This window comes from Astatotilapia calliptera, chromosome 9 (assembly GCF_964374335.1).
Source record: "Astatotilapia calliptera chromosome 9, fAstCal68.1, whole genome shotgun sequence".
Lineage (NCBI taxonomy): Eukaryota > Metazoa > Chordata > Actinopteri > Cichliformes > Cichlidae > Astatotilapia > Astatotilapia calliptera.
The window spans coordinates 2,479,979-2,505,608 of record NC_137430.1 but is presented as its reverse complement, the minus strand read 5'-3'; the positions used below and the strand labels follow the sequence as shown (position 1 = coordinate 2,505,608).

The following is a 25,630-nucleotide window of genomic DNA, read 5'->3' as shown; positions in this document are numbered from 1 at the left end:
AACACCCTTGTGAAGTTTGCTGACGACACAGTGGTGTTGGGTGCCATCTCCAACAACGATGAGGCGGCCTACATGGATGAAGTGAAGAATCTGGCATCATGGTGCCAGGACAACCACCTCCAGCTGAACGTCAGCAAGACCAAGGAGCTGGTGGTGGACTTCAGAAGGAGTCAGCACAGAGACTACAAGCCCATTATCATCAATGGAGCTCCAGTGGAGAGGGTGCAGTCCTTCAAGTATCTTGGTGTCCACATCTCCTCAGACCTGACATGGGCTGCCCACATTCAGGTCCAGACCAAAAAGGCTAGGCAGCGCCTGTATCACCTACGACAACTGAGGAAGTTCAGGGTCTCTCCAAAGATCCTCAGGATTTTCTATACAGGCGCTGTGGAGAGCATCCTCACCCAGAACATGACATCGTGGTTTGGGAACAGCTGTGTGAAGGACCAAAAAGCTCTCCAGAGAGTGATCCGTACAGCAGAACGCTGCTGCAGGATTGCTCTCCCCCCGCTTCAGGACACCTACACCAGGAGATGCCGGACTAGAGCAGCGCAGATACTGAAGGACCCGTCCCATCCAGGCAACAAACTGTTCCAACTTCTGCAATCTGGTAGAAGGTTCAGCATCATCCGGGTAAGGACAGAGAGACTCAAGAGGAGCTTCTATCCCCAAGCCATCCATGCCCTAAACACACACACCCGCCCTCTCACATCATCTATAATTGACTGAGACAGGACTCTCCCAGACACTAAACCAAGGCACAATGTACATTTCAAATTCCTTTAATTTTAAATATGTTTATATTGTCTATCCTGTAAAATAGTCAGATTGTCTATTCTTATTTAATTCACTTAATGCACAGAATTCACCTGCTTGCTGCTACTACTGTACATTCACCTAATGTATATACTATATATATAATGTTCTTCCTCTACCCCCCCCCCCCCCCCCCCCCCTTTTGCAAATGTCGAGGAGCGTGTCAGGCTACATTTCACTGTGTGTTATACTTGTTTAACTATGCATGTGACAAATAAAGAACCTTGAGCCTTGAACCTTGAACTCCAATGAACTCAGTGAAGATCTAAGAAGAAAACTTGTAGAATCAAAGTTGGTAAGGTTTCCTGGACCATTTCCAAATAATGTAATTTCAGCTGTTCACAGGCACCCACTAGAGTACGCTGGGCCCTCAGGCCCCCCTCATGAAGTCAGTTTCTGATTCCTTGATCAGAGACAATTTAACATTGTCCTGGGGGTTGTCTCATTGTTGCCACTCTAGCACACATGTTAATTCATGCCTGTTAATTTCATCAACACTTCTGCTACTTAACTGAGGTTTAACTGACATGATCCTTCCTTAAATCTGTTTGAGCATTTTATTATTAGCAGCTTTTACAGCTCTTTATTGATATATTATGTGTTCAAGTTCTGTATTATTTTTTTTTCTGTTAATAATTTTATTCTGCATTTCCCTGAACTTCTTGTTGTCTTAAGATGATTTTTTATTGTATTGTTATTTGTGACTTTAGTTCTTAGTTTTCTGTGACTTCAGCTTTGTTAGATGTCCTCACCCTGTTTTTGGTCATGGTCCCTCATGACATTCTCTTTTTCCTTGTGTCCTTGTTCTTGTTTGTATGTGTTTGTGGGCGGGACTCATCACAGGTTTCCGTCTGTGGCCGAACACACCTGCTCCAATCACCCACCTAATGATCTAATTAAGAAGCCACTACTTAAAGTAGCTGCTGAGACTTTGTATTCACTGGATCATCAAGCTAATCGGTTAGTTAAAACCGTGCTCCTGCTACTCCAGAGCCTCCGGGCTAGAACCAGCAGACTGAGAGACAGCTTCGTCCATCAGGCTGTCAGGAAGCTGAAGTCTCGCCCTGCTCCGTCCCTCTCGACTCTCACGCACATGAACTCCAGACCTGTATCCAGCTCCTCCCTCCGAATCCAACACCGCCCTTTCACTGACTGCCCCACCCCCACTTCCACATGAACTCTGACACTAGTTGGTGTTTTTATCAGGTAGTATTCATTGCATTTTCCAATCGCACCTGTATGCAATCTTAACTTATATTATTGCATTACTGGAATAATCTTCCAGTTGATATTCCCGTGTCTGAATTCATTCAATCTTTTAAATTACGATCAATAACTTATTTATTTAACTTAGCACTGCCGAGTAATTAGCGCTCTGTTTCATCTGGTAGTGTATTTTGCACTTCCTTAAGTGATTTCAATTTTATGTAATTTTAATTTAGTTTCCTACTATTGTATTATTGAGAAGCACTTTGATGTACCTCTGGTCTTTGTGCTACATAAATAAAGTTGTATTGTATTGTAACTGTCGTACATACAGTGGCTTGCAAAAGTATTTCGCCCCCTTGAACTTTCCCACATTTTGTCACATTACAGCCACAAACATGAATCAATTTTATTGGAATTCCACGTGAAAGACCAACACAAAGTGGTGCACACGTGAGAAGTGGAACAAAAATCATACGATTCCAAGCATGTTTTACAAATAAATAACTGCAAAGGTAACTGTAAATAACTTCACTGTAAATAAATGCACTGAGCTGTAATCTCCCGAGTCCTGCACTTGAGTTGTCCAGGTCTGGAGTCTCACTGCCTGTTAGCTTTGACAGTTTTCTCAGAGCTTTTCTGGTAATTTGATTTGTGATAAAGATGACGGACACCCAGAGGAAAAAATGCAGATCTCTTCCCCTTCTTTCTAATTTACATTTTACAATGGTTGTGTGTTTATACTATAAAATCTAAGACTAGAGCACCTCCATAATGACTGCTAAAGGCTATTTTGCACTGTTTCAAGACTTAAAATAAGGCTGTTGTCAAGTGTGAAGCCTTACTGTGATGGCAGGTCCAGCAAAGGCCAGGCTGAGCAACATCAGGAAGGGGATGACCTCGTGGTTAGGGTCAATGTAGGGCAGGCTTAGGCTGCGGTCATGACAGTTGAAGCCAGACTTCACTGGCTTGAACACATCCGTCCACTCCAGGAAGTACAGACTCACCACAGATGAGACCAGGATGGGCAGCTACACACAGACACAACATCAGCAGACAGAGAAAATGAGGCGTTAGTTCAAAGTCATAAACAGCAAGAGCTTCAGCAGATTGCCACTGAATAGCTAAACAGCCAGTCAAAGCTGCAAATGCCCATATGAACCCGTGGGTCAATGAGCACATTAACATTTCATTTCATAATAAGAACAACAACATAGAAAGGTCAGGATGGATGGACGGTTATGCAAGATGGCACGTGGACTTAATTCCTCTTATTAATTACATCCCAACAAACAAAATGACAACCAGGTCTTAAGACAACATTAATTATAACATGTTCAGTTCAATCCCAACTATAAAATAAGGTCAGAGTTATAAATGTGGTATTTACTTTTTCAATTCAGCAAATGGAAGTACTCGCTGTACTGATGTGTAAGCAAAATACTCAACTAGTTACATAAATATCTGCTTTATACAGTGAGCTAGGGACATTGTTTTTAGCAGAACTGTGAAGCTGAGAGGAGGTTTATGTGTGCAAACGGGAGCATACTCGGTTTTCCTTTTGACATTCTTCACCAGAGTTCAACTGCCAGTGCCCAGTACCATAACATCTCCTAGGTGCCCAGCATGGCCCATCTAACCACACTCTGCTTGCCAGATGAGCAGTGGGTTTTACCAAGAAGAAAAACTATAATATGGGAAAAAATATGAAGTACCATATTTGATATTGCTTTAGTGTTTTTTGTTTTCTTTCAGTGCATCTGTTTTATGAAACGCCACCGAGTCAGTCTGAGTGCATTTAGCTGGATTTGAGCAAATAGTGTGAATCAATCTGTGGTGGGGCGTGGTCTGCGTGGTCTTTTAGTGCCCCTCCCGAAAATCTCCCGGAGCCACCATTCTCCCGAATTTCTCCCAAATTTCCACCCAGACAACAAAATTCAAAAAACCATATCGCAGAATTCATAGCGCGGCCCAGCCAATTCCAGTCTCTAACAATGGCAGCAGCAACTTAGTTTTAATATTACTCTTATTTCTCTTTCTGGGTCGCAAAAAAACTTTTAACATATTTTCAGGTGAGAATGTAGCTGTGTAAACTTCAAATATCTGAGCCGACTGACACATCGTCTTCAAACCCCCGCGGTCTTTCGCTACTCGGGTTAAGCATGATATATAAGTCACTTTGATAACTTAAAAATGTTATTGTTTGACTTTTTCAGTGTTTTATTTGTTCGTGAGTAAATCGGTTTGGCTGAGATTAAAGTTATTAGATTAGATTAAATTAAATTTAACTTTATTATTCCCTCGGGAGTAGGGATGGGTATCGTTTAGGTTTTATCCGATACCGGTGCCAAACCGGTACTTTTGAAACGGTGCCGGTGCTTAAAGAATGGAGAACACCAACTTTGTCCAAAAACCTCTCATGTTCAGCTGTTTTTTTGTAAAAAGATAACAATGTTAGCCTTTTCTGCAGCTATGGGGCATATATGGTATCACTCTTGGCTGGAAGCAGTGCTTAAACAATGGAAAAAACACAAACTTTGTCCAAAAACCTCTCATGTTTAACTGTTTTCCACTTTTTCTTTGGTCATTTTAGCCTTTTTGGCCAGGGTGAAGGGAGTATCTGCCATCAAACAAGAAGACAGCTGCATGTAGCTATGATGATGTTTGCTAGTTCACCTTACCTGCATTAATGTAATAACGTGGTTAGCCTACTCAACGTGAATTACACATGAACAACATTAAGCTACTCACGCAGAGAAGAACGGCTGCTGCTGCATCATCATCCTCATCATTTCTGCTACACTGGCAGGGCTAGGGGCCAGGACTCTGCTCTTCATCAAAGGAGCTTGCAAAGAAAAGCGTCTGGACTTCTTTAAGTTACTTGAAGACGTTTCACCTCTCATCCACGGGACCCACACCCAGTTTCACACCTTGGCTCAGGCGATTAGAGGATCATCAGGGGGTCCTTTTGTCCCTCTGTGGGGGGAAACTCCCACTAGGTTTATATCTGGGACTCTCCACCATTTGACCTTAGAACTGAAGAAGCTTCTCGGATGAGAGGTGAAACGTCTTCAAGTAACTTAAAGAAGTCCAGACGCTTTTCTTTGCAAGCTCCTTTGACTACGATGACCTGGATGACTGAGAACCTTCACAGACGACTCTCCTCTTCGTGTTTTTGGGGGATGTTGCTAACTCCGGGTCCGATAACAGGCACCACACCCGCAGTAGATGTGCACGGTGTGAGGTCTCGCAGCAAGCTATCAAATACGGCGCATTTCTCGGCTCTTAAAAAAATGCTATGCGTCGCCAGGTGTTTCATCAGATTCGAGGTGTTACTTCCTTTGACAGTATCACAGTATCAGCTTAAAGCACTTGTTGCTGCTGAGTTTGCATCTTTTGCTGTGAAGTACAGCCAGACTTTTGACCGCTTCGCCTTGGGCATTTTTAATCTGTAGCTCTGCTCTAAAAGAACGTACGTACCTGGGCCCGCCTACTATCCTTGGAAAGGTAAAATGATTGGCTAGAATCTAAAGTGTATGACATCTCAGGAAAAAAAGCACCGAAATAAAGCACCGAAATGTGCGCTGCTTTTCGGTCTGGTTACTACCGTTTATGTCAGAACCGGTACCCATCCCTACTTGGGAGGGTTCCTCTGGGGTTTTCACACAGCTGAATAAACGTCAAACAGAAAATAATTAAACAGAAGAGTTTACGTCAGCGCCCGGTTATATTTTAGATAGCAAGGAGCAGACGGCAGTTTTACTCCACCGAGGGAGCTCGTGACGTACTACCCGGCTTTCTTTAGACCGTGAAGGCCGGGTCCTCAGGTGGAAGCATCCTCTGAATTTGGACACCCCCGCTGTTTCTGGGCCAGCCAATAATAACGGTGACATTTAACGTAGTTTATCCGATAAATAAACTCTGTAAAATGTTTTTACCCCCCCATCCCCCCCAACAGCCCTTATGAATGTCTCCCTAGTATGGCCACAACACCTCACTCTTGGAGCACTTTTTTGCCACATGTATCGCAAACCACGTCTCAGCTGTTTGTGGAGGTAAAATAAGTCCGCACGTGACTACGATTACGCTCAGCCATTGTTGTGAGTGCGCACGCCAAGGGGCTGCGAGGCATTTATACAGCCCTATTTTGCACATGACTGTGAAAGGCGGAAGAGGAAGTAGTTCCTTTGAATGTAGACAATCCGAATGTTATAGTTTCTTTTCCACTGTGTTCTTGTTAATGATAAACTACAAATTTATTCTAAATTACTAAAATATCGATATTTTATGATGAATGAGCCATTACAAGTCATTAAATTGCTTGTCTTATTACTTGGCCCGGAAATTTGAGCATCTAATGTTGCTCTGCTGAGATTTTTGTAATCAAGACATAATAAGAAAGAAATGAAAATCCCAACATTAAACACACAAACTCACAAACAACACTCTGAAGGTATGCTGTGTTAGCAAAACTGAACACACTAACACCAGAACAGGAAGTAAATACAATAGGAAACAAGAGATAAAAAGAGAGACGCAGAGCTGACGCTGGAATGAGGATGTAACTCGATGAGACGTGACACATGAAACGCAGAAGAAATCACAAAATACAAAAGAACTGCAAGAGACTAAACCATGGAAACATTCATCAAAGAATATTAATCATCAAAAACATAAACACTGGGTCGACAGAGCAGGACCAGGACAACCCTTACATGCTCTTTACATGCCTTTCCAGCATTTTTGGTTCAATTTTGACCAAGTACTTACGTGCCTACACACTTCTATTGAGAATGTATAAATGGATGATTAATACCTAATTAATGTTTCAGAGACCTGGAAGAATGTATTGTTTAGCTTTAACAACACGGATTTTTGGATACAAACATCTATTATCAGACAATATTATGTTCTCAATTTATATTGTTTTCAAAGGGTAAGTTGCATAAACATTCTAGAACCATGTATAGCAGCTACAATCATTAAACACTGTCCTCTCTTATGTCCAGAGGCTCAGAGACACGGTGACCAACTGGCTGCAGCCGGAGAGAGAAATGTGACTGTGAGTGTGTGAGAGCAGTTTGTGGACGGGCTGCCTGTGAAGAAGCAGGATTCATTGCTTCTCCTGGACCATCATCATCATCATGGGCCACCACAACCTAGCACATGCAGTAACACCTTCGTGTCTGCTCTCTCTCTTCAGGTCCCAGAGCAGCTATGGACACTGGTTTCCACTCATAGGCAGGAGTGCTGGAAGTGCTGGAACCTCCTAAAAAATGGAAGGACGAAGAATCCACAGTTTGGTGGACAGAAATGAGCCGGGGCCTGAGGCACCAAACTCATCATTCCTGCCTCACCCTGTTGTGAAAAACCTTCCCACACCAGCCTCGACAGTAGATTTTTCAACAGATGACCCCCTGCCCAGCCCTACAGATTACCTGGACATGAAAGATAAATACTTCAGAAGGACTTAGCTGCCATGCTGGAGATGAGAATGATGGAAGAGTCACACAGTGCATAGTGAAGATGGGTCTATTTGCTTCTTTAGAAGAAGAAGGTGTACTTTATTGGTCCCCGTGGGGAAAATCCCTCTCTGCATTTAACCCATTCACTCAGTGAAGCAGTGGGCAGCCACTGGGCACCCGGGGAGCAGTGTGTGGGGATGGTACCTTGCTCAGGGGTACCTCAGGGTAGCTGTTCAGGGGAATCGAACCCCCGACCTTCCGATCATGGGGCCACCACTCTACCTACTGAGCTATCCCTGCCCCCGTGTGCACTACTGCGAGGTGAATGAGGTTGTTGAGCCCTGCTAGTTTTACACCGGTCTGCACAGAGTGCATTCAAACAAGCTGTGATTAGTGTTTGCTGATAAAAAATAAAAAGACTAATCAGAGCTGTGAAAGCGTCCATCTTCCTTTGATGATGCCTATTAAATATAACATGCTGGGTGAATGAATAAAGGAAGCACGATGGATGCAGGAGTCATCCATGTTTGACAGTGAACCACCTCCACACACTGAGCTCATCCCTACGTTCCTCCCGACTCCCATTTTCTCGTCTGTTTTTTCCCGGCCGCTGCCAGCTTCCCTCAGCTTGTGAATATGACAAATATAGGTCAGTGACTCACGTTGCTAACACTGCAGACGAAGCTGCTCCAGGAGAAATACTGTACCCTTCATTCTTCAAAGCCGATTTTAGCGGAATAATTTATGTCACATGGTCTCATTTTGAGAGTGCAGTATGATTTGCACAGGTCAATAGCAGCTAACTGCATTTGAAACATTTCATAGTGTCATGATTCCTTTCAGCTGTGAGGTAACACACATCAATGCTTTTTTTTGGCTCACCTCCATTATTTAAAAGTCTCACAAAGGCGGAATGAATCGTAGAGTTTATTGTAACCAACCCCTGAAATAAGTAAAGTTCACTGTCCTCTATGTAATTAACAAACATTTAATTGAATTTCTCTGTTAATTGCCTAACAAAGTAATTACATGTTTTTCAGATGCTGTGAAACATCGTGAGTTAGATGTATGCCACAAAGGAGAATGCCCTGGTTAGAAGGGATGGTGCTGTTGTTCTGGGTTCTTGCTAAAGCCACGTTGAATTTATTTCATTGTACAGAAATGATCCTCAGTGAATATCAGTAAATGAAGCTGAAAAGGTAAACCAATAGATCACTGAAGAGATTTTCAAACTGAGATAAAAACACTTGGATTAACTGAAGGCTTTTCATGGAGTTTTTAGGACATCCTGATAATAATGAATTACAGTCGTCCAGCCCGGAAGTAATGAGTGCATGTTTTTCCAACATCACTCTGAGACAGGATGTTTCTTATTTTAGAAATATTTCACAAATGGAAGAAAGCAGTACTATGTAGTAAGTAAGTAAGTAAAGTTTATTTATTAAGCGCTTTTCATAGACAGGCCGTCACAGGGCTGTACACAAAGATGAAAACAAACAGAAAGTTAAGTAACAAATTAGACAATATACACAATAAAAAATGTTAAATGTAAATGAAAAATTTAAAATTTAAAAAGCGTTGATCAACAAAAGGCTGATTTAAACAGAAAAGTTTTTAACTGCTTTTTAAAGGATTCCACAGAGTCAACCAAACGTAGTTGTGGTGGTTGACTGTTCCACGGCCTTGGTGCCACAGACTGAAAGACTGAAGGCTATATGTGTTTAATATGTGCGTTGAAGGACATGTCCTGGTCAAAAATGACTCCAAGGTTCCTCACAGTGTTACTGGAGGCCGAGGTAATGCCATCCAGAGTAAGAATCTGCTTAGATACCATATTTCTAAGATTTTCAGGGCCGAGTACAATAACCTCAGTTTTATTTGAATTAAGAAGCAGAAAGTTAGCAGCCATCCAGGTCTTTATGTCTTTAAGACATTCCTGCAGTTTAACTCATTGGTGTGTGTTATCTGGCTTCATGGACAGATAGAGCTGGGTGTCATCTGCATAGCAGTGTAAATGTATGCTATGTCTTCTGATGCATGAGACGGCTGTCAAATTCATTTTACACTGTGGGCCACATACAGTCCACTCTGACCTTAAGTGGGCTGCACCAGTGACATTCTCCTTTCTGTCAGAGGAAAGAACTTACATATTGTTTTTCTACATGATTACAAAAAAGATGCTGTGACAGAGAGAGAAATTTGTCAGTGCGACTCTTTGGAGTTAGATTGGAAGAAATGTGTAAACAGTTCATTGCCCAGACTGTCCAGTTTTGTTTTGTTTTTTAACTGTAGCTATAAAGAAACTGAAATTTCTATAGTAGAGAACCTCTGGTACCGAGGGCATTGGAGTTAAACAGGTTAATTTGTAATTGCTTAATTGCTTTGTGTAGTATGAGTGGCCATAAGGGAAGTTTTTTATCTGTAGGAAAAGCAGTAAAACTGAAGAAAATACAGTTAAAAGTCCAAAATTTCAGCTTCTGTTTGTGTTTGGTGAGCAGTTAATAATTAAAAATGGCTTCAAGCGCACATTCAGGCCTGTGAGACTCAATTAGATAGACACTGAGCCATGGCTCTGTGGTACATGCAGACATCTCTGCATCTCTGCTAATCAAAGACACCTTGTATCTACTTTATTTTATGTAACACTCAATACTGAACTGTAGATTTTAGACTTTTTCAAGGAAATTTTTTGTTCAGTGTTTTCATAAAAACCTTGTTTCTATGCATTTACGAGGGTAAACAAACATGAAGTTTAAGGCCTGGACAGGTTTGGAATTTTCTGTCTTCCACAATGGAAAATGGGTAAAAATAAAAATGGGTGTCAGCTCCTAATTTTATAAATTCTGCCCTCAGCTTTGCCGTCTCCAATATCATTGAAATGCACCCAGATGCTGCTCACTTTATGCTTTCCCTTATTTCTTCACTTTTCCCCAGCATGCTTGCACTTAAATCCGGCTCCTCCATCTCTCAGTATACCTGGAACGTACCACTACACTTGCTGTCTTCGGGATGGGAATTGACAAGAATTTAGCTATTCCAATTCCATTATTGTTATTACTTATTGATTCTCATTGGGTTCTCACTAGCTCCACTTTAAGAGTCAACACCATTAGTAAGCAGCATATCAAAGACATTACATTTGTGGAAATTAATTGCATGTTGTGTGGTCAAATGTTTGTCACTTGGGGTCCTTGGCTAGTTTAGCGTTAGCATGCTATCTGTGCAGATGCTTGCAAAGAGCGAGAGTGTTAGAAGCAGTATGCAGATGTTCCTGTCCTGCATGCAGTTTGCACTTTACTTTTATTTTTATTGCACTAAAGGACAAATGCAAGAACCTATGAGCAGAATCAATAGGCAAGCAGACTAATGATTCCAAGGACTCTCCATGGATTTTCAGCAGGGATTCAGCTCCCACATACAAACATACCATATCCCGGATATAGTTGTGTCATGGGCCACATGTATGTTTGACACCCCTGGCCTAAGGGAAACCTATATAATGTAATGTAACCGTCTCTAAAGCTGTTCAAATAAACCATTCCTCAGATGATCAGTTAGCTGTTTGACAACTACTGTAGGAAGGTTAATGGAGATTGGCCTATAATTAGCTAAGACTGCTGGGTCTAGAGATGCTTTTTGAGTAAAGGTTTAACTACAGCCAGCTTGAAGGCCTGTGGTACATAGCTGATCATTAGAGATAGGTTGATCATATTTAAGATTGAAGAATTAATTAATGGCAGGACTTCTTTGAGCAGTTTTGTAGGAATGGGGTCTAAAAGACAAGTTGATGGTTTGGAGGAAGTAATTATTGAAGTTAACTCAGAAAGATCAATTGGAGAAAAAGAGTCTAACTTAACATCAATGGTACTAAGAGTAGCTGTAGATAATATTACATCTGTGGGATGTTTATGAATAATTTTTTCTCCAATGGTTAAAGTTTTTCTTTAATGCCTCGGCACCCATATCAGTGAGAATCTCACCTGGACCCATAACACATGGCAGATCATCATGAAGGCTCAACAATAAAATTGTGAATTAACCTCCAAACTTCTCAGCAACTTCTACAGATGCACAGTGGAGCGTATCCTGACAAACTCCATCACAGTGTGGTAAATGGCCTGCATTTGTATAGCGCTTTTCTAGTTCATAGGACCCCAAAGCGCTTTGCACTACATTCAGTCATTCACACACTGGCGATAGCAAGCCACCAGGCCCTCTGACCACCACCAGTAGGCAAACATGGGGTTAGTATCTTGCCCAAGGATATTTGGCATGCAGCCAGGATGCAGCCTGGGATCGAACCACCGACCTTCTGATTAGTGGCTGACCTGCTCTGCCATCTGAGCTACAGCCACCCCAGGGAACAGCACCACTCAGGACATTTACAGCACTCGGGTCAGGAAAAGGGCACACAATATCATCAAGGACCGCACCCACCCACAGCACACACTGTTCACACTCCTGCCGGAGTGTAAAAGCAGGGACAGGCATTGGCATGAACACACAGAGTTACAGAGTTTGAACAGTAATTTACTCACATTTGAAAATAAATATTATAATCATTTAAGGTACAGGATTCCATGAGCTGTAACCCATAATGATCAGAATTTTGGACTTGAAGCATATAAAATCCCTTAAAGTTCTTCTGACACAATCCTTCTACTGGCTCGTATGTGTTCCTGGCAGCTCCTTAGTGATTACAGAGATGAGAGCACAGCGTAGAGACGGTGCATTTTGAATAATAGATGTGTAAAAATGGAAAGCAGGCTCCAGTGGGCTTTTCCTGGCAGTTATTTTTGGTGGGTCCTGGGCCAATGGCACCAACAGTCATAGAGCTTTTTGAGTGACTCACTGGTAGTAATTCCAATATATCAGCAGAAAGTTAAAAATGTCATAAAGTGAATTCTGTCACACAAAAGTAGAATGGACACAAAGCCCTTTGGAACCAGCCTCCAGGTTAGAGGGTTAGTGCTGCAGCTGTGATTACATCCTGCTGGGGGCAGATACCCTCTGTAGCACCACCGTCCACATGTGTCAGTGTAGTTACATAAAGGAGGAGGCACTGATTTAGCCTGAAGCTGCTGAGTGATGCATTTACAGTTTGAAGGAATACCAAACTCGCTATAAGAGGATTCAGCATCAAATGTATAACCAAGCTACAGCGCTATGACAAAGTCTTTACCTCCTTCCTGATTTCTCAGCTTTTTGTCAAACTTAAATGTTTAAGAATGTTTAAAGAAAGGTTGAGCCATTTCTTTCCAAGCGTGACTTGGAAAGTGTTATTCACGCCTTTATTACTTCACGTTTGGATTATCGGAATTCTGTTAATAGGGGTTGGGCAGGGCACTTTGTCATGCTTGCAACTAGTGCAAAATGCTGCGGTACGATCTTTAACTGGCAAAAGGAAATTCGTCTGATTTGTTGAAGCCCCACGTCCCCATTCTTTCACTTCGGTCAGCTGAGCAGCTGTTGCTTTCGGTCCCAAAGTCACGGCTAAAACTTAGAGGAGACCGAGCATTTCCTGTTGCAGCGCCAATGCTTTGGAATAGCCTTCCTCTCCATATTAGACAGACTACATCAGTGCCAGTTGTAAAGTTCAGATTAAAAACCTATTTTTATTCCCTGGCTTTTAACTCTGTGGGTAACTGACACTTTTATTAATTTTATTGCTATGTCTGCTTTTTGCTATTTTATTACTATATTTATATTTGTATTGTACAGCACTTTGGTCTCCCAGGTGTGTTTTTACAGTGCTATATAAATAAACGCTGATGATGAGGATGACGATGATGTTTCAGATCATCAAACTAATTTTAATGTTAGACAAAGATAATTCCATAATTGCTCCTGAATTCCTCCTACATGACCGGTTTAATCTAGATGAAACTTCCTAGAGAACCAAAATTCATAACATCTATAAGGTGACTGATTCAAAATTAAAATGTTTACTATAAAATTTTCTTTTTCCATGTATTGGTATATAAAAACTATACTCTCTTGTTAGGCTGTGGCCTATCGATCCTGCCAGGGAAGTCAAACGTACATGTGACCCATGATACAATTATATCCGGCCCGCAGGATAATTTCATATCTCAGTGATTAATGGCCTGCTGGCATGTGAGAGCTGAATCTTCAACCCTGCTGAGAATCTGGACCTGATTTGGGAACAGCACCAAGCAGGACAGACGAGATCTGCAAAGAGTGGTGCGCTCAGCCGAACGCATCATTCAATCAGAGCTCCCTGACCTGCTGTCCATCTACACCAAGCGGTGCAAGTCCAAAGCTAGGAAGATTATGATGGATCTCTCCCATCCCAACAATGGACTCTTCTCACTGTTGAGGTCTGGGAAGCGCTTCCGCTCCCTTAAGGCCAAAACAGAGAGAATGAGGAGGAGCTTCTTCCCCCAGGCTATTCGGGGCCTGAACCAGGTGTAGGACTGGACTCTCCCAAACATGTCACTATAAGACTGGACTCTCACACACGTCACCACACGCACCACCACACATTTCCTATAATCCTATAATTCCTATAATTTATAATCCTTATCTTTATAATCTCTTCTGCTATTTGCACATTCTTTACTGTAAATTCCTAAGTTAATTTGTAAATTTTTGTAGTAAACTGTAAATTGTAAATATTGTAAAACTTTTCTTCTGTCATTTAATGGTCGGGCATTGTACAGCTACAAGCATTTCACCCCCATGTCATACTGTGTATGGTTGTGTGTGTGTGACAAATAAAATTTGAATTTGAATTTGAATTTGAATCCAGGGAGAATCTTTGGAATAGTTGGGCACTTATAGGGCAGATTTGGACATTACTTGTATTTTTAAGGACGAGAGCTAATGGTAAAGTGCAAACTGCATCCAGGACAGAAACAACTGTATTATGCTGCTAACACAACTTAGGCTCTTTGCAAGCACCTGCACAGACAGCATGCTAACGCTAAGCTAGCTAAAAACCAAGAGTTACGCTATGAGCAATATAATGAATTATTGTCTCCTTGGAGTGATTAACTAACGTACTTTGAATAAAAGCATTCTGTGTGATGTGTGTAATACATTTCTTTTTTGAGTAACAACCCAACACTGATCACAACAAAGAGGGGAAATACATCCAACATGCACAAACATTTGACAATACAACATGCAGATATTTGCAGAAATGTCTTTGAGAGTTACCACCATCACTAAGCGGCACTAGTGAGAACCCAGTGACAATCGATAAGTAATATCGATAATGAATCAGACTCACCAAATTCTTATCAATTCCCATCCCTAGTCAATACATCCTTCAGACGAGGAAGAAACCTGTGTGTTCCTTCCCCAGACTTGTACTTATCTTCATTCTCTGGTGTAAAAGTAAACTCTGTAAATCTTAGTCTTTGTCGCTCTGCTTTTGGGTGCATTTTTCCATAATGGCCTCACCACCCTGACAGAAACTACGTGATCAAGACGAATTCAATTCAATTCAATTTTATTTATATAGCGCCAAATCACAACAAAAGTCGCCTCAAGGCGCTTCATAGATACAGAGAAAAACCCAACAATCAGCATGTACATGAGTACATGCTGATTTTATTCATATAAATTGAATATCACATTTTTATGTTGATATGCACGTTCCACGTATATTTTAACCCATCATTACAGGGTCTAAGTTTTAAGAATTGGCAATGTTTAATTTCCTATAATTCTACACCATTGAAAGACGCCACAACAGATGGCAGAGACAGGGGAGTAATCTTTCTGTAAGTTTGCTTATTATATCCCCTATGAGCAACTGCTTTGGCAACAGTGGGAAGCAAAAACTGCCTTTGAACAGGAAGATACCTCCGGCAGAACCAGGCTCAGGGGCGGCCATCTGCCGTAACTGGGTGGGGTGAGGGGAGGAAGACGAGACGAAGACACGCTGTGGAAGAGAGCCAGAGATTAATAATAACTAATGATCACATGCAGAGTTGTATATAAACACATAGTGACTAAAAAAGAAACACTTCAGGCGGACTTCCGGTGATGCCGGTGAAGCAGCAAAACAACAAAGCGCCGCCACACAACACACGAAATAAGGGATGACTGAAGTCAACAGGCTGTTAAACAGCCAGGAGAACAGAAAATCTATATGAAATGACTATGAACAAAAAACAAAGCCGGATCTAATGCTACTGGAAGAACTGCAAAAGCTACGTAAAGAGAACCAAGATGGACACAACCACACAAAGATGTCACTCGAAAGACTGGAACAAGAGGTCACAGATATTAGAGACCAACTCGAAGAGCGAATTGGACCAATAGATGAAAGAACTAGCAGAAGACACAGTTATGCGACACCAGACGGCGCTGTGATTCCTGCTACAAAACAGACTGACACGCAACAACGTGGATTTTTCAGATTCCAGAGGGAAGTGAAGGAAATGATATGATCAAAATTAACCGGAAGCTGGATCACTGAAACTCCCAATGAAGATGGGTATCATCATTGAGAGGGTGCATCCTTCATGTGGTCCTCGACCTAAAGACCCCACGACGCCTCCTAGATCTATCATAGTGAGATGACCATACAGACAGCATGGAGCCAGAGACAAGTCTTTTTCAAAGATACACAAATCTTTTGTGACCACGACTACTCGTCCGACCTACAGAAGAAGAGAACCAGAACATATGAGGTTATCAAGCAACAAGGTGCAGGCGAAATGTCTATACCCAGCAAACCTGAGAATAAAACTGGATGCAGGAGAGAAGACCGCTGCTGAAAGAGCTCAGAGTCAGAACATGGTGCGACATCGAAGACGAGCGGAAGGAAGGTTGGACATGCAACAGGAAGACCCAAAGAGACACAGCGTTGTCAACATCAGACCTAAGAGCCCTCATGCAGGAAGAACTTTAAATGAGTTAAATGCTAGAGTGACTTAAAGGTACGCTGATTGACATGTAGAAAAGGAAAAAAGAAAGAAGACAGAGTATATCTGGATATTTGTTCCTGCCAAAATATAAATGGTAAATGGCCTGTATTTATAATACTAGTCTTTACTTTACTAGTCCCTAAGGACCCCAAAGCGCTTTATATATCCAGTCATCCACCCATTCACACACACATTGGTGATGGCAGCTACATTGTAGCCACAGTCACCCTGGGGAGCACTGACAGACGCGAGGCTGTCGGACACTGGCGCCACCGGGCCCTCTGACCACCACCAGTAGGCAACGGGTGAAGTGTCTCGCCCAAGGACACAACGACCGAGACTGTCCAAGCCGGGGCTTGAACTGGCAACCTTCCAATTCCAAGGCGAACTCCCAACTCTTGAGCCACAATCGCCCCAAAATATAGATGTAAACTGTCACATATTTACAAACATTATGCTTCATAAAGTCCAGGCGGTGGATGTGTAGGATTAATATGAGTGGACCACACTCATTTTTACACAACAGTGGGATATTGGTTATTTGTGCATTAAGCATTTTTTCCCACAGAGAAGGAGGGTCACACTTCTCTGCCCCAGTATAAATGGGGTTGTCCACAATGTGGACGACTGGAAGCGTGGAAGCCCTGTTCTTTTTCCTTCTCTCTGACATGTTACAGACATAGTTTACATTTTCACTTACAGACTAAGCATGTATACATTATACACATGTTAGAACACAAAGGGGAATATGCCATCATGTGGCGAATATGACAGATATGAACTTCGTTAGTTATAACGTAAAAAGAATTAATAACCTAATTAAGGGAAAAAAATCCTCGGACAATTAAAGAGACTGCGGTGCTCTGTAGCTCTCATTCAATAAACTCGCGCATCTGAGACAGAACATCAACCAAGAATATGATGCATCCTGCAGGAGCAGGACGAACAGAGGGGTTGCTGTCCTGTTTAACAAATGTGCTTATTACAGTAATGGAAAGGTTTTTCAGGATGATGAAGGCCGTTATATGATGGTAACTGGAACAACTGGAGGCTTATATGCTCAGAATGAAGATGAAAAAGGTGAAGGACTCTTACTTATGGCGGGGACTCCAACACTTTACCTTTCATTAATGCAAAATCTGACAAAAACCTAAAAATAGAAAAGGATTGGACAAAACATACTCTGGAGGTGTGGACAACAATAAGTAAAAAATTGGGGGGCTCTTTATCTGTCTCAAGTGCCATGCCAGTGAGAGGCAATGTAGAACTGTCCCTGTGTGGACAGTGGATTTAGTAGGTAGCCAATGCAGGCCTTAATACAATAAATCAACTCATTAATGGAACAAGTCATTTAACCAGCTTCAGGAACAATTCCAACTCCCCTCTAAACACGCATATAGATATCTTCAAATAAGACACTACATCCTGAACCACAAAGAAAGAGCTTTGATTGATCCTAACAGCATAGAAGAAAAACATCTCCCAACTAAGGAACATGTTTCTCATAAATACAAAAGCCTTATATGAGTCCTGCCAAAATACAGGACATATTTAGGAGAAATGGGAACTATTGAGTGTTATTATCACTGATAATGTATCGGAAGATCATTATCTGTGCGACTGTTCCTCTGCGTTTAAAACACATCGTAAAGGTTTCCCTCTTTGCTTTCCTCATATTTAACGTCACATCAGCAGCGACATCAGAGGCAACTTTATGTATCTGAAAGCTGTTCCTAAATAGTGCCAAAACTGGCATTTCCAACGTACGTCCCCCAAAATCAAATTAAGCCCGATATCGGCTACGGATGTTAAATTCACGTTATATTTTGGTACCATTGACGGATATTTTCCGTTTATGTTAACATTTAGAGGGACTTCTTTTTACTGTAACTCATTAAATGTACGTCTTTATATCCTTAAACACATATTTCCACACAATTACAACCTAATGCACCATTTGCTCACAAATTCTTAAATGTAAACTTCTTAAAATAATCTGTGCTTTGTAAACAGCAACATTTGTACAATTAATGTTAAATATCCTTATATAGTTCTTGTGCAACCCCTGTCACAAGGAAATAAATGGTAAATGGCCTGTATTTGTATAGCGCTTTACTAGTCCCTAAGGACCCCAAAGCGCGTTACACAACCAGTCATCCACCCATCCACACACACATTCACACACTGGTGATGGCAGCTACATTGTAGCCACAGCCACCCTGGGGCGCACTGACAGAGGCGAATAAGCAGTCAACTAGTCAACTGTGGAGAGAATCTGATTGGAAATTTAAAATCTGATTTTTAATACACCTCTTGTTATCTCCCCATGTTATAAAAAAACCTAAAATATAGAAATATGTCCGAATCCAAGGATTCTGGATAAGAATCAAAGAAGAAACAGAGAAAATCCTTCTAGTTAATTCTCCACTAAATGAGCTATACCTCGAGAGACATACAGTCCAGTCAAAAACTGTATTCTACAGATACTAATGGAAAGAAACAAGCCCACCGTCCATAACAATGGAAACATACTGAAAAGAGTTCACACAAAGGAGTGAATGACAACTGAAAATGACCAGATACCTGGGTGAATGAACAAGAATCCTGGAATGCTGTATTATAAGGTTGTAAATTCCCTTTATGATATCTTATTTTATTGATCTTGGTCTGGGATATGTTTGTTTTTTATGCTCCTTTGTCAGAGAATGTTAACGTTGTGTTTCTGTTGGATTATCACAAAAATGAATGAATAAAAACAAAACAAAGTAACACTTCCAGTGACATCACAGAAGCTAATTTAGCAAAACAGTGGTGCTCCACCAAACAGTGAGAAAAATAAGTGACATTATACATAATAGCAGCAAAAAATAAATACACTCCTACAAAATGACTACAACCATGAGACAATAACTCTGTGTACAGATACTTGGAAAGAAAAGGAAGATAAACAGAGAGCACCAAGCCAGCCTGACCTAATGCTACTCAAAGAGTTGAAAACGCTGCATAAAGTATATCAAGATGGGCATAATTACACAAAAATGTCTTGAGCGGTTACAGATATTAAAGACCAAATTGCTAAACACAAAGGAAGAACAGGACAAATAGAGGAAAGAGCTTGCACAGTCAAAGACAGCGATTTTGCACCATACTAGATTCACCATGATATGGACCTCTCCACAAGCTGCAAGGATCTCCAAATCAGACTGAGATGCAACAACATTAGCATCTTTCAGAGTGAAGATCCTAATGTTTGATGTGAAGACTTTTCCAAGCTCCTTATTCCAGAGTGAAGATATGATCGGATTTGTGAAGCTGCTTCGGTAGAAAGTGACACAACTACCAGAAAAGGACATCAAAATCCAAGGTTTACAAAATGATCAGACAACTCAAAAGAAAAGATGTACAAGTAAAATGTCTGTTAGAGTTTGTATTGTTGATTGTTATTTATGCTTAGAAATATTTAACCATAGATGCTTAGAGGTGTATAATCAATTGTGTAGTGATAAGTTGTGTGATCTTTAACAGGCTACAGAGGCTTGGTGTGCATTCCACACCTACATCCTGGGAGCATGAGAGAGGTCATACCTTCTCTTATTGTTTTATGGTAGGATTAACCTAGCTACGTCTGTTTTAGTCTAAGTGCTTTTCTGTTTAGATGAACTGCTGGACTTCCTCACCGGGGGGGGGGTCTAGTCTACCCTCTTCCTGACCAAGGATGTTTGACCCTTTGATCAGCAACACACACACACACACACACACACACACACACACAGGCAAGGTACTCTTTGTTTGTATGTAGACGTCGTATGTTAATGAACCTATGCATATTCATGTAACCTCAATAAAAGGATAGTGTATGAGAGGACGGACGAGAGCTACTGGGGTCAAGCGAAGGGACGGCGCTCTGTCCAATCTCTCCCGTGCACGAGTACCATGAAGAAGTTTGCCTACTTGCGTCTTGCTTGCAGTGTAATTATATTGTCTTAACGTTCCAGCGAATAGGTTCAAGCTACAAACCTAACAATGTCTGTATCCAGCAAAAGTGCAAATGAAACTGGACACCATCTTTGCAGCACTAACAGAGGCCTCGCTGCAGCTGAAGCAGCTCTGAGCTGAGACGCACTGAGCAGAAAGAGCTGAAGGAAGGCTGGAGGAGCAACGTTAGGACTAGAGGGATACAGTATTAAGGCCCGTTCCAAGAAGAAATATAGAGGTATGCTGAGTGAACTGAAAAAATTAAAAAAAAAAGTATAGGTTGAAAGACACAACAGCAATTGAACCAGTCACTATTTCTGACTATACCCAGCTGTCATCAACATTAATACAGGACTACGGGACCATTTTAGGCTAAATGTTTCATTACTAACAGATACTTGGATTAAACAAGAACTACAAGCTGCTTTACTCGAATACTTTGTTCGATGAAGGTAATGTTTTCTCTTGATGTGGGATGCAAGTAAGGCCACAGTAAGGGGGAAGCTTCTCTCAAAAAAGGCTCAAAAACCAGCAACAACTGGAAAATGAAATTAAAAAGAGAGAGGGAGCATAAGCAATATGGAAAGAAGCTACATTGGGGCGACCGTGGCTCAGGGGGTTGGGAAGCGCATCTGTAACCGGAAGGTCCCGGTTCGATTCCCGGGCTCTCTGTCGTTGTGTCCTTGGGCAAGACACCTTACCCTACTGGTGTTGGCCAGAGGGGCCGATGGCACGATATGGCAGCCTTGCTTCTGTCAGTCTGCCCCAGGGCAGCTGTGGCTACAACTGTAGCTGCCTCCACCAGTGTGTGAATGAATAGTGGCATTGTAAAGCACTTTGGGTGCCTTGAAAAGTGCTATATGAATCCAATCGATTATTATTATTTAAATAGTTATAAGAAACTACACAATAATTAGATGAGTCCCTAACATATAAGGCAGACGGGGTATTGTAACTGAATAGTAAGGAAGGGTTCCTTTCTGAAATTTACTGTTTTGTGGAAAAAAACCAAACAAACTGACAGGGGATTTCTTTAAATCACCCTGTAATTCTTCAGCTAAGACACCTGAGTTAGAAAACACAGAGACTGCAGTCGTTTTTACACATGTGGGCAGCAGCAAACGCACCCTACAACTGCGCCCTGCTGCCTGCGTACTTTTATTTTTATACATGTCTGTGTGTGTGTAAAAGTAACAACGTCACTCTGACTCTGCACAAACCCAAAGCAACGGGTTATTTCCCCTTTCTACATTTGTTCTCAGAAAAAACAGGAAGTGGATTTAGTAGCTGAATAAGTTCATCAGAAAGTTATTAGGTGAAAGATCACATAGACATTTAGATTGCTTAAACAACAGAAAAACACATTTCATAAAGCTGATCAAATTATATAAAAACAAAAATCTCTTGACACAAACACAATAAGTGGCTTAAAAAATACACTTAGTGCATCACGGGCTGCTCCACGGTGTGGGACAGAGATTTCGCAGGTCTTTCCTCCCCACTGCTGTCAGACTCCATAATAAAGACTTTAACTGATCAAGCACACACATCCATACATATGCAATAATACTAAGTGCAATAATCCTTTCTGTCATCGTTGTATTTTTACTCAGTTGTATATAGTATTTGTATTTGTATTCTATTTTTATCTTATTGTATATTTATTTTATTTTATTCTACTGTATATAGTATTTTATTTTATTCTATTCTGTACAGTTGTGTACTGTATTTATTCTTATTGTATTCTAATTTTTGCCTCATAACTTTTGCACTGTCCACTTCCTGCTGTGACAAAACAAATTTCCCACGTGTGGGACTAATAAAGGTTATCTTATCTTATCTTATCTTATCTTATCTTATCTTAAATAGTTGCTTCAAACAGAGTATGTATCCATTCAGTTGTTTGAGGTAAAGTATTGCCAGTCATCTCTGTCAGGTTTCTGTATATACGATTAAAAACCCCTGTTATTCATTGTAATGTGTGGGTTAAGTGTCTGACTTGTAGCAAAATGTTGAAAGTCATGTCTGTGACCTTCAGGATTATCTGATAGAGAGCAGAATTCATGGTTCCATCAGTAGAGGCGAAGCATTCAAGCACTGAAGCAGCAAAGCAGCCCCAAACCATCATGCTACCACCGCCATGTTTGATGCTTCCAGCAAATGTGTTAGTTTTAAGACACTAATGTAATGGGATGTAAGTTCCAAAGTTGAACTTTTTGGAAGTTGTACATTCAAAAAGTTCCACTTTTGTCAATCCACAGAATATTGGCCCAAAAGAGACGAGTCTTTGTGTTCTTTTTGTCAGCAGTGGTTTTCTCCTTTGAACACTGCCATCAATGCCACTTGTCCAGTCTCTTTCTTGTTGTTGAACAAAGAACTTTGACCTTAACTGAGACAAATAGCCTGCAGGTTAATGATGTTTGGATGGTTTTCTTGCCTTCGGATTAGTTGCACTCTTGCAGTAATTTTGGTAGGCTGGCTATATTTTCTCCTTTTATGGATTCTGACTGCCGCTGTGGTTCACGCCTTAGAGATGGCTTTGTAACCCTTTCCAGACGGATAGATGTCAATTACTTATTTTAACAACACATTTGTACATAGATGGAGAGTTCTACCACTGGGCAAACTGGTACTATGGATATTTCTGTCATATTAATTCCCCGTTTCTCAGAGAATAAATAGAAAAGAAAAAACAACATTTTCTAAAGCATCTAAAGCATCTGAAGCACCCAACTTGACACATATTTCAAAAACAGGCTTGGCTGTTGTACAGCATCCAGAGGCAAAGGCTTTTCACACTCAGCTAGAAGACAAACAGAATGAGGGTTACTGGACCATTTTAGTGATAGGCTAGTTTACCCAAGTAATGACTATTTGACTGAATACCTAATGAACACAATTATTTTACAGACAGTGATTAGTGAGTCAACTGAAGGCTCGCAAAGCGACCAGTGCTGTCAGAATGGAAGATTAGCAGAGTGATCGGAGCCAAGACTGTCTTGCATTGCTTATGCTGCCTTTCTCTGAAAAGCCTCGTCTCCTGTGGGATAGCTCAGCCCAGCAGAGATCCTCCATTGGCCTACATATGCAAACACTCGCTGCCAGCCTACTTTGTGTCTCATTGCCCTTTTCTTTTTGTCATATCATAAGTTTTATTTCAAAACTGCAAATAAAATTGATTGTGCCTTGCATTTTTACTCAAAGTCTTATTTAGGAGCCCAGCAAACTCATGACTGAACTACTGCAGAAGCAGTGGTTTCTGGCACAACTTCACCTACTTCCAAGATGCATTAAAAAAAGCCTGTCACCATGACCCTGGTGAAGGGCACGAGATGAAATGTGTCAGTCGAACAACAGAGTTGTTCTTTATCCTACAAGTGTTGCTGAAGCTTTGCTGTGGCTGTCAGCTGTGTTTGTTCTGGCTTAGCTGCAGAAGGAAGAAGTGTGGCTGTGATTTAGCTGAGAATCTCCTCTCCTTAGATAACACATGTAGGCCCACGACATGCACATGGAGGCGGAGCAGTGCACACAGTTCAGTTCAATTCATTTTTAATTACGCAGTGCCAAATCACGGTGCTCTTTATATTGTAAGGTTAGGACCCTACAATAATACAGAGAAAAGCCCAACAATCAAATGATCCCCTCTGAGAAAGCACTTCATGACAGTGAGAAGGAAAAACCGTCTTTAATAAGAAGAAACCTCTGACAGAGGCTCAGGGGCCAGTTTGGGGTAACAGGAGGAGGAGAACATGCTGTCGAAGAGAGAGATTAGCTCTGTAGCTAGAGATGAATAATAACTAATGAGTAGGTAGCTGTGAGAATCTCTAAAGAAAGACTGCTCCTTGGCTGGGTCATAGTATGCACCCAGCAGTATTAGGTATGCATGCAAAAAGTAACTGAACTGTACAAAACAGTGAAGTGCTCTCACTCTTATTGAGGACGACCCACAGTAGCTGGATAGTTGCTACAGTATCCAATCACCAAACTGTGCAGGCAGCATGATTACATTAGTTGCAGCTTCCTTAAACTTTGAGACTCATAGACTAAAAATACCTTCATATATACTTACTTATACTTATATATATACTTTTTCATTTTTGTCTGTGTTCCCGTAAATATTGCTTGGCAATCGCAGTATTACAGGAATCAAACATTAATCTTTTAAAATCCACGAGGCTTAGTGAAACTTCCTGCTAATAATGACTCACGTCACCAGGAGAACATTCAAAACAGGTTGAATCTATTTAGGTTCACAACCCACTTTCAGTTTACTGTCAAATAACATTTGGAATAGAAGTCCACCTGCTGTCAGCTGATGCTAAATAATATCTGAAGCAGAAGAGGAAAAGCAAATCAGATGTGACTGCCAACAACAGTAAACAAAGGAGGTGGAGCTGTTCTTATCGTGACAAGAAAAAGAATATTGCAGCAACTTCAATCAACGAAACTTTGTTCCTCGTCTCCAAGTCTTTTGTCTGTTTTTTGTCTTAACAATAATATTAAGTTCATATGTAGCTTGTACTGATGTCTGTGTCATCTTTGCTTGCACAAACTTCCAGGCCTGTGCTGTTCTCTAACTTTGAGGCTAACAAATGTTAGCTTGAAAAATACCCATAAAAAGGCAACAGTGCTCATAAACTAAAGGCTTGGAAGCTTGAACTGTCCCACTACAGTGTAACATGTTGAGTTATGGACTGTGCAGTCACACCAGTGAGCTGAACCAAACCTCAGCGATATTTACATCTATATAAACGTGTTAATATTCAGTAATCCTCACTGAAATTCTGTAGGAAATATTTAATAAGCACTGTGTCTGTTTGAGCTCAGTGACCTGCCCAGGCTGTTCTCTGCGTCTAGACCCCACACTGGCCCAAGCTGGATAAGCAGTTAAGATGAATGGATGAAGGGCTAAATAGACTGTTTCCACCTCATTCTGCTCTCTGTGTTCCTATTATTAGACCAACAGATGAAGCAAGCTGTTTGAAAGCACGGGGGTGTCAGGTGTGACTGGGTGGCAATGCCAACTGTTTCCATGGCTGATGTACAAGAGCCTCTTGGCAGAATTTGAGGCTGCAGTAAGTCAGGACTAGCTGTGTGAAGTGCACACTTTTAATGGCACATAAAATAAATGTTGGCAGCTTTGCTTCACACATACGCTCAGGACATCTGTCTCAAACAACAAGTTCTGTTTTTAGCCACCGAACCACAAAACCTTGAAAAACATTGTCAGTTTTTAGCATTCTGAAAAACCTTTGGGGCAAACTT

The 25,630-nt window shown here is 41.2% G+C and overlaps 1 protein-coding gene across 1 annotated transcript in view; it reads right to left on the bottom strand.

The window, feature by feature from the left end:
• The window catches only part of plppr4b (phospholipid phosphatase related 4b), a 53,644-nt gene that overhangs the window by 21,193 nt on the left and 6,821 nt on the right, over nucleotides 1-25,630 (bottom strand). The window contains exon 2 of the mRNA XM_026179590.2: nucleotides 2,868-3,053. Within this exon, the coding sequence (XP_026035375.2) occupies nucleotides 2,868-3,053 (186 nt within the window). The remainder of the gene's footprint in view (nucleotides 1-2,867; nucleotides 3,054-25,630) is intronic.